Here is a 10,034-nt window from a genome sequence, read left to right on the forward strand (position 1 = left end):
TGGCAGCATTATGGCCGACGCTAGATTCCGACTTCCGGCAGGCTCCGCCCCCGGCTTCCTCTTCCTGTACCAGCACCATCTTGGTGCTCCAGGAGGCCAGAGCAGGGCCCCGCCCACCGCTTCCGGGCGGGGATTTCATAAGGCTTCTAGGCAGCGGCATGGCTGTTCACCTCGCTCGCGCTCTCTCTCTCTCCCTCATCAGCCTTCGGGTGGCAGCAGCGGCGGGGACACAGGTCGTGGGTATGTGAGTACTGCACTACAGGTTGCTCCCTCTGCTTTCTACCCCCGACGGTCGGCACCAGGTAAAACCTATCGGTATGCCCAAGGGAGAGCAGTTCCCCTCCAGTGACCTTGGTCAAGTATTTTGTATGTACCAAATGCAATGTCAGGCTTCCTTCAGGTCAGTCCTCGCCACTCTGCTCAGATTGCAACAGACCTACGGTGCCACCTATGCTAGAGAGCAGGTGCAGCCCCCCGCTTTGCCTGTCAAAGCTCCCACATTATCCCTAGAGCAGGTGGAAGCCACACTGCCTGGTGCCCAGGGGACATCCATCGCCACGGGAGACTGTGAGTGTCCAGGATGGGCCTCTTATCTAAGTCCGTGGCCGACCTTACCCAAGGTATCACAGACCTTGGAAACGGTGCTTGACAGATTGCCACTTCATATTCCAGTGGACGCAGGAGCACCAAGGGAGCCTCCTTTTGGGCCTTCTAGAGGCCGTAAAAGGTTTAGACAGGACCACGAACCCAGGTCCCCTTCTCACTACATCTCTCCGCCAGAATTCCTCTGGCCGTCTGCCTTGTCCCGGTCCTCATCCCCGGAATCAGGCGAGGCATTATCAGACACACACTCAGAGGAGGGTTCTGAGTACGGGCCAGAACAGTCCCAGGTCAAGGATATGGTTCAGGGCCTCATTGCCGCAGTCAATGAGACCTTAAACATTGGGGGTGCCACATCAAAACCTAATGATCAGGCTTTTTCATTTAAGCATCATAAGTCCCCCTCTAGGGTCTTCGCCTCCCACAAGGATTTTGAGGAAGTGTTGGCCAGGGAAAGGGAAAACCCAACCAGGCAGTTTCAGAGAGGAAGTAGTTTTGGGATTCTAAAACCCTTCCCTCCAGATCTCACCGCCAACTGGACCGCCCCCACTCGCCAGTGGGGCAGCCCTAAAGGATCACAATGATAGGATGATGGAGTCCCTGGCAAAATCCTCCTTTTGAGGCAGCAGCCGCTGCATTGTGTCCAGCCTTCGCCTCAGCCTGGGTAGCTAAGTCTGTTACAGAATGGGCCAAACAGCTTAGACAGAGCATATTGGCCGGGGCACCACCAGCGGAACTGGCGGAGTTCGCAGATCAGATCTCTCATACCGGGAGGTATATGGTATCAGCAGCCCTAGATGCCGCGTCTTGCGCCGCTTAAGCATTCAGTAACATGGTAGCAGTCTGGCGGACGGTCTGGCTAAAGGCTTGGCAGGCTGATTGCTCAGTGATTTTTTTTTTTTGAGGACAAATCTGCCGTTTCAGGGCACCCGGCTCTTTGGGTCAATGTTAGATCAAATCATTAAGGATGCCACAGGGGGTACAAGCTCCCTTCTCCCTCAGGCCAAGCCTCGTCGATACATTTTCAAACGTAGGGCTCAGCACTTTCGCCGTACCCCAGCACTTATGCTCAGGGCCCACAGAGGTCGCAAGCACCGAGAGATAGGAGGAAGGTATCCTTTCGGGCCACCCCTTCATGGCATTCCCGCAGTTCCAACAGCAGAGCTACCAGGTCAGGGCCGGGCAGAGCCACTTCAGCCTGACGCCAGCAGGGAGTCCAACTCCCTTCCCAGTACCTCTCCCAGACTAGGAGGCCGCCTTCTCCTCTTCAGACATGTCTGGCAGAGTTCAGTAGAGGATATCTGGGTAAAGGAGGTAGTATCGACAGGATGCAAGATAGACTTCAACGTGCTTCCGCGAGATCGCTTCTTTCTATCGCAACCACCAAAAGACGCTGCTATGGCTCTAGGTTTTTTTGCGGCGATCGACTCTCTTCTCAATGCAGGAGTAATCGTCCCCGTTCCCGAGCAGGAACGTTTTACCGGCTTTTACTTTGATACCAAAAAAGATGGCTCAGTTTGTCCCATTCTAGACTTCAAAAGGGCTAAACAGATGGGTCCGCTTATGCCATTTCAGGATGGAATTGATTCGGTTGGTAATTTACGTCTATGGAGGATCAGGAAATACCTATGTTCCATAGATATCCGGGACGCCTACCTACACGTCCCCAGTTTTCAGAGACATCATAGGTTTCTGCGTTTTGCTGTCCAAAAGCAGCTTTTCCAGTTTGTGGCCCTGCCATAGGGCTGGCAACAGCCCCCAGAATTTAAAAGATTATGGCAGCGATGGTAGCAGTATTAAGGGTCAGAGGCATAATATTGGTACCATATCTCGACGATATTCTCGTCAAAGCGCCCTCCTTCGCTCAGCCCAGGTTTGGTTGGATCATAAACAGGGAGAAATCCCACCTAATGCCAACACAACACCTAAAATTCTTAGGAATGGTAATTGACACCCGCCGCTCGAGGGTCTTTCTCCCAGAAAGAAAGTGGATTACCCTCCAGCAGGGAATTCGCTTTCTGTTGAAATTCCGGCTTCTATCCTTTCGCGCTGCCATTAGAGTCCTGGGAAGGATGGTGGCAGCTTCAGAGGCAATACCCTTTGCCCTGTTCCTCTGCAGTATCCTGGAATGGAACATCCTCCTTCAGTGGGACAGGTCCATCTCTTCGCTGGATCGCCCCTTCCTCCCTTCCATTCAGATCAGGGAGTCCCTCAAGTGGTGGCTGACCTCCCCCCTCGTTCATCTGGCACGGCCCTTTCCCCCTGTCCACTGGCAGGTAGTAAGTACAGATGCCTGTCTCCTGGACTGGGGTGCGATATTCCGCCACCTGACGGTCCAGGGACGATGGTCGAGGCAAGAATCCTCACTATCAATCGACATTCTAGAACTGAGGGCGGTGTTTCTAGCGCTTCTACATTGGGAAAGATACCTCAACAGCCAGCCAGTCCGGATTCAGACGGACAATGCCACGGCGGTGGCATACATCAATCACAAAGGGGGAGCCAGAAGTCCCCGGGCACTGGCCGAGGTATCCAGAATCTTCATCTGGGCAGAAACCGCAATTTCAGCAGTTTACATTCCCGGCACAGACAACACGGCCGCTGACTTCCTCAGTCGGGATGGGCTCGCGGCAGGAGAATGGTCCTTACACCAGGACGTGTTCCGTCGATATGCCAGCTATGTGGGACTCCAGACGTGGACCTCCTGCCATCGCGACAGAAGGGTCCAACAGTTTGCCTCAAGATACCGCAATCCTCTAGCAATAGGGGTCGACGCGCTGGTCATTCCCTGGACACAGTTCAGACTCCATTACCTGTTCCCTCCCCTTCCTCTCCTGCCCAGACTGCTAAAGAAGATCAAGGCGGAAGGGGTGCCGGTCATATTTATCGCCCCGTACTGGCCCAGGAGGGCCTGGTTCACAGAAATTATCAATCTTCTCACAGGCACCCCCCTGGAGACTCCTCGACAGACCTGATCTCCTGGCTCAGGGGCTGTTTTACCACCCGAATTCTCGGTTGCTCAATTTGACGGCATGGCCGTTGAAACTACAATACTGAGAGCAGCGGGATTTTCAGACCGAGTCATTAATACAATGATCCAGGCTAGGAAGCCATCCTCTTCCAGGGTCTATTATCGAGCCTAGAAGGCCTATTTTGGCTGGTGTGAGTCTAATCACATCACACCTATGCCCTGTTCCCTGCCATCCGTCTTTAGCTTTTCTCCAGACAGGGTTAGATGGCAGTCTGACCCGAAGTTCCTTGAAAGGCCAGGTATCTGCTCTCTCTATTCTTTTTCAAAGAAATTTGGCCTCCCGCTTGCAGGTTAAGACCTTTCTGCAAGGAGTGGCACATGCGGCCCCTCCTTACAGATCCCCTGGAGCTCCATGGGATCTTAACTTGGTCTTGGAAGCCTTGACAGATTCACCCTTCGAACCCCTCCAGGAAACTCCCATGTCTTTGCTGTCCTGGAAGGTGGTATTTCTCGTAGCCATCACCTCTATTAGATGGGTTTCAGAATTAGCGGCATTGTCCTGTCGCCCTCCATTCCAAATTATGCACCAGGACAAGGTTGTTTTGTGGCCTCCCCCTAACTTTCTTCCCAAGGTGGTATCGGCCTTCCACCTGAACGAGGATATAATCCTTCCGTCGTTTTGTCCCGCTCCAACCCATCCTCTGGAGCGTTCTTTGAATAAGCTAGTCCTGGTCAGGGCGATAAGGGACTATCTGGCCAGGACCGCTCCCTTCAGGAAGGTGCACTCGCTCTTTGTTATCCCCAATGGGGTGAGAAGAAGCCTGCCGGCCTCTAAGGCAACAATTCCCCCCTGGATCAGAATGGCAATTCTGGAAGCCTACCAGGTGAAGGACAGCGTGTCCCCTGCTGGGGTCAAGGTCCATTCAACCCGGGCGGTGGGCACCTCCTGGGCGGTACACAACAGGACATCAGCCATGTAGTTGTGCAAGGCAGCCACATGTTCGTCCATGCATACCTTTTCATAGGTCCATACCTATGCTTCAGCGGACGCCAGTCTAGGCAGAAGAATCTTGCAGGCGGCAGTGGTGAGTTCTCCGACCTGAAGGAAGTTTGTCTTTTCCTACCCCAGAGACTGCTTTCTGTGTCCCCCAATGAGACGAAAGAGAAAACAGGATTTTGGTTGCTTATCATAAAATCTGTTTCTCAGAGTCTTCATTGGGGGACACAGCGCCCTCCCATGATTTTGTTACTTGTAATGAATATGATGACTTACATGATAATGTCTCCTCCTGCTTTTTCACTGATTTGTCCTACAGCCGGTCGGAAGGGTGTATACTGCGGAGGCGGAGTTAACATTTTTTTCATGCATAGTGTCAACATCCTACTGACAGCAGCAGCACACCCACGGTTCCTTTATCCCCCAATGAAGACTCTTACGGTAAGCAACCAAAATCCTGTTTTAACCTCTGCAGGACTCAAATATTTTGGTCCTTCAGGACAAACCTTTTTGTAGTCCATGTAGTCAAATGGGGGCTTATTTTCTTATTTTGTAGAGCGTGTTATATGTTTTGGAGTTCTTAATTTTTTTTTTTTTTTTTTAGATTTTTACTTTTGTATCTTACTCTAAGAAGTTTAGAAAGGACTTGTCTCCAGGTCAAAATTGGCCTGTTCTGTTCTCGGTCTATTCCTGCAGCTTCCCTGAGCATTCCAGATTTTTTTTCTTTTATTGATCCACCATACAGTTTCAGAGATGGGTTTTTTTGATTTGGTGGTACGTTTTATGGACTTGTCTTTAGTCTTCTTTGCAATGTCACCCCTATGACCACGTCCTCTTGTGAAGACCATAACAATGATCTTACTTAATGGAGGTGGGATTTTACATTGTGATGTGTTTAGGGAATAGAGTACATTCTCAAGTGAAGATCTTCATGATACGAAGCACAAGTACAAAGCTTTTCTTTATGCGTAGCGATAATGTACTTTGGACGACAATGACAATCTGCATGACTGTGGATTCTCTTACGGCTTTATAGCATTAGAGTTTTTTTTGTGTGACCTGTCCCCCTCATGTTCTGCAGCTTTCACATGGATCCTTCAGGGACTTTTGTGCAGTGTGATGCCCGGGCCATCGGCTCGGCTTCTGAGGGGGCACAGAGCTCTTTGCAGGAGGTCTATCATAAGGTGAGTCTAAAGCTTTGTAACTTTCTTCCATTACATGAAGGCATATAAAACTGTACAGGTTACATAAAAAGGGGCATTTATCATTCTCATACCCAAAACATTCTCATGTGCTTGTTGAAATGTACAAGTTACATTTGCCTTAAGACGTTCTAGAAATAAAAAAAAATAAAAAAAAAAATTGGAGACTAGGTTGAACCATGAAAAATCTACAAAGGCCAAAGTGGCCTTAAACTTATATCTGACAATTTTTTAACAATACACCCAATTAGTTAGTGTGTTTTTTTTTTTGTTTTTTTTTCACGTATTATAAAATCAGACTGATTATTCTGATCAGACTCTGACCAGAGTGTGGTACGAGTGTCATCCGATTTTCTCATACATGAAGAAATCTCCAAATTGTTCATTCTGACAGTCAGTGAAAATTGGACTGCACTCTCTGTCAAGGAGTGCGGTCTGATTTATTTTATTTTTTTCATGGACTTACTGAATTGTATTGCTGATATTGATCTGACCCTCGGATCAAAATTGGACTTGTCTCTGATGTTTTTCGCTGACCACTCTGAGGAAAATATTGGACGTGTAAGTGGCTTCATAGACAATCACAGGTACAAGTGCTATCTGTAGAAAAACACGAATAGCAATCATGCAAAAAATGGATGTGTGAATCAGGCCTTAGTCATAGGGGGAGCCCTCCCTCTGGTAGCCCATCAGCACCCTGCAATGCGGGAGCCTTGTGTTTTTAGTTTACAGCCCTTGTAATATGGCTATGTCAGCAAAAAAAATGAAAAGTGTGGCTCCTGGATTGCACAATAAATAGACTGGGGAAAAAAAATAAAAAATTGTCATTGGGGTCAAAATAGGCGTTGTGCTTAAAAGGTTTGGACAAGTTAGAAATTACATAACAAATGTGTGTGAACAGCACTGTCTGACCCTTAATAATAAATGCCTTTGCACACAGCAGCTGGTGGTGGAGGAGGAGCCTTGGACCGGATTGGCCCATCAGCCCCCTGTTACAGAGCAACACCTCACATGGAAAACTGGTTTTCATTTGGAGGCTGATGGACTAATCACATGGTCTTCCATCAGCAGCCATCTGTGCAGTTTGTGAAGAAAGCTTCTGTAACCAGGAGAATCTTTCATATTAGGTGGCAGAAAGTCATGTGTCCAGCACAGCAGTTAACGTGAAAGTGAAGTGTAACTGTCACCTCACATTTTATTGTATACTAGATGGAGGCCCGGTGCGGTAATGCCACAATGGCGTAAGGCTTTGCAGCGTTAAAAATCCCCCCCCCCCATGTGCTCACCCACCTATCCACTCTCTTTCCCCATGTGCTGACTTCTTCCGTCTGTGCTCTCTTCTTTGACCTGTCTACCCCATGTGCTTTCCCCCTTGTCTGCTGTCTCTTTCCTTCCTGTGCTGTGTTCTCCCCTCATGTGATGTCCCATTTTGAGCTGTCTCCCCCCCTGTGCTCTGTCTCTCTCACCCCTGTGTCTGACCGTGTACAGAACATACCACAGCTCCTGGGCAGGGGAGGAAGCAAAAGACAATACTGACATTACAGCAGGAGATCGCAGAGGATACATTTTGTGAGGTAAAATATTGTTTAAAAACAGTCAGTGAAATATTTTACCTCACAAAATGAATCCTCTGTGATCCCCTGCTGTAATGTCAGTATTGTCTTTTGCTTCCTCCCCTGCCCAGGAGATGTGGTATGCTCTGTATATGGTCAGACACAGACAATTTTTAAAATGAACTTTCATTCGTGGGAAAACCCATTTAATGTGACCGGCTTCCTCTGCCTGTAGACAAGTCGCGCATCTGCCGCTGGGATCAGCCGAATGATTCATTGTGCCTGTGCGGAATTCGCACAGGCTCAGTGCGACGGTGGTACCGCGCAAGAGGCTGCATGAGTGTGAAAGTGTGTGTGTGATGCGATGCAACAGTGTTTCGCTGGTGGTACCGCGCAATAGGTTGGTACCAGCAGCAGTTTCCATACTGAGACACCCATCACTTGGGTCTTCCAATATGGCGGTTGGTGAACTTCCTCCGCTTGGAATTCTGGGATACGGTGACATCTGGACAGAACAGGAAATGAAAACATTACAAGGCAATTATATAAATAGATGATAAACACTAAATAACTGCCAATCGGTGGTGGGCCTAATCCAGTCAGTGGTGGTCCACTCAAAATACTGCTTTGCAGTGCACTGCTTTTGAATGTAGTGCATACACATGTCAGTATAGGGCCTTATAATAAGCTGGAGTCCGTCCCCCACTCCAAGCTGTGTACAGACCCATGCAGTTTGCATTGAGCCTTACACCACTATGGGCACTACATAGGAGAGTAGCACACATAACACTAGTGTTTTCAGCAAGTTGTGGTGGTTTTATGATCCGAACCCCAGTAATTTGCAGCTATTTACAGTGCCTAGCGTAAAATGGCAATGCCTGCATGCGTTTATAAGGAGAGACCTGTCACTCCAGGGCAGTGGGTGGGAAGAAGCCGCCGGGGAACGAGCAGTGTGATTAGTCTCCTGTGCAACTCAGTCCCTGAAGTATGTCTTTTTTTTTCTTAAATCTGCAGCGTTTCAGAGTCATACGTACCTGTCTGAGATAATACAGCTAGTGTCTTATACCTGCTGAGCCGTAGATCGGGCAGCATGTGTGACGTGTCGGGTTCACTTTTTAATTATATTTTCGAATATATACGAAGTATTTCAACTCATTACTAGTGATGAGCGCAAGCGCTCGTTACTTGAGTGTTCCTAGGGTGCTCGGGTATGTAGTGAGTATCGTGGGTGCTCGAGTGACAGGTTTGAGACCCTGTGGCCGCATGTTTCGCGGCTGTTATACTGCCATACAATATACGAGGATTACCGGTGTCAGGCAGTCTTTGCATATTTTGTGGCTGTCTAACAGCCGTGAAACATGCGGCCGCGGGGTTTCGAACCTGTCACTCGAGCACCCACGATACTCACTGCATACCCGAGCACCCTAGGAACACTCAAGTAACACTTGCACTCTTCACTACTCATCACCACAGCTTGTTGTATGTGACCGTGTTTTGCTTTGCATTCAGATAATGTCAGTCTGACTCGGGTATGCGGCTTTCAGTCTGACGCGGGTATGCGGCTTTCAGTCTGACGCGGGTATGCGGCTTTCAGTCTGACGCGGGTATGCAGCTTTCAGTCTGACGCGGGTATGCGGCTTTCAGTCTGACGCGGGTATGCGGCTTTCAGTCTGACGCGGGTATGCGGCTTTCAGTGTATCTCGGCTCCATCTTACTGTAGGTTAGATGTAGCAAGTATGGCTGTGGCAGTGACATATGAAGGATTGTATAAAATGACCTTTATTAGTTGTCTAGTATGTGAGATCTTAACTGTATATTTTATTTTAAAGTCAATGACGCTAAAAGAAGCCATTAAATCGTCACTCACAATCCTAAAGCAAGTGATGGAAGAGAAGCTGAATGCCACAAACATTGAGGTAGGTTGTTCTTCACGGAGGAATAAAATGTATCCCGTGCTCTACTTGCCGCTTTCTGTCTTGTGTGCAATGTCTTCTCTGTTTTACCCCTCCGCCTTCAGGAAGTGGACCCGCATTGCTTTACTGATGTAAAAGGCTCAGCTCTAATTTCTCACCGCTCTGGATGAGGAGGGGGCTGTCCGATGAGCTATTCTGGGTGCGGGTGGCTATATTTGGGGGATTGCAATGGCAGATTCTTTGTTGACATCAATCACACTCTCAGCAGCTGCTCAGTCCACCTCCTGCTGGTCTTTACCTCCCATCACTGTCATTCTTCACCTTTTTTTTTTTCCTCCCCTTTGCAGCTTGCCACAGTAGAGCCTGGGAAGAAGTTTCATATGTACTGCAAGGAGGAACTTGAAGAGGTGATCAAGGACATCTGAGCAGCAAAATCACAGAGCTGATTGGTTCACAGCTGCCCGTTCCTTAGTTGATTTTCCTTGTTTTTTATATATAATTATCTGTATAGAGATGCAGGTTCCAGATGTCTCAAATAAACCTTTTTCTTATACTTATACTATGTTTTCTTCGTGTTTGATAACCTGACTTATCACTGATCATTTCCATTATTTTCCAGTTTCCAAACAAAACCTGCTTTCATTTACCACTAATGCCTCCTGTTAGTTTTCATGCATTTTACTAATATTGGTTCAAAAAACATCACAGAATAAAGGCAGCTGTATTTACCAACAGCAGGTCATAGTACTAAAGCACTACAAGGTGCAGCAGGCCCAATGATAAAGGGGGAGGCAGCAC

At 48.4% G+C, this 10,034-nt stretch overlaps 1 protein-coding gene across 1 annotated transcript in view; it reads left to right on the forward strand.

Moving 5' to 3' along the window:
- PSMA5 (proteasome 20S subunit alpha 5) overlaps positions 1 to 9,793 on the forward strand; it is a 29,008-nt gene extending 19,215 nt beyond the window's left edge. Inside the window, exons 7-9 of the mRNA XM_073542466.1 lie at positions 5,650 to 5,752; positions 9,153 to 9,239; positions 9,584 to 9,793. Of these exons, the coding sequence (XP_073398567.1) occupies positions 5,650 to 5,752; positions 9,153 to 9,239; positions 9,584 to 9,661 (268 nt within the window). The 3' untranslated portion in view covers positions 9,662 to 9,793. The remainder of the gene's footprint in view (positions 1 to 5,649; positions 5,753 to 9,152; positions 9,240 to 9,583) is intronic.
- The last annotated feature ends 241 nt before the right edge of the window (positions 9,794 to 10,034 follow it).

This window comes from Dendrobates tinctorius, unplaced genomic scaffold, assembly GCF_039654945.1.
Source record: "Dendrobates tinctorius isolate UK_male_01 unplaced genomic scaffold, ASM3965494v1 ptg000127l, whole genome shotgun sequence".
Lineage (NCBI taxonomy): Eukaryota > Metazoa > Chordata > Amphibia > Anura > Dendrobatidae > Dendrobates > Dendrobates tinctorius.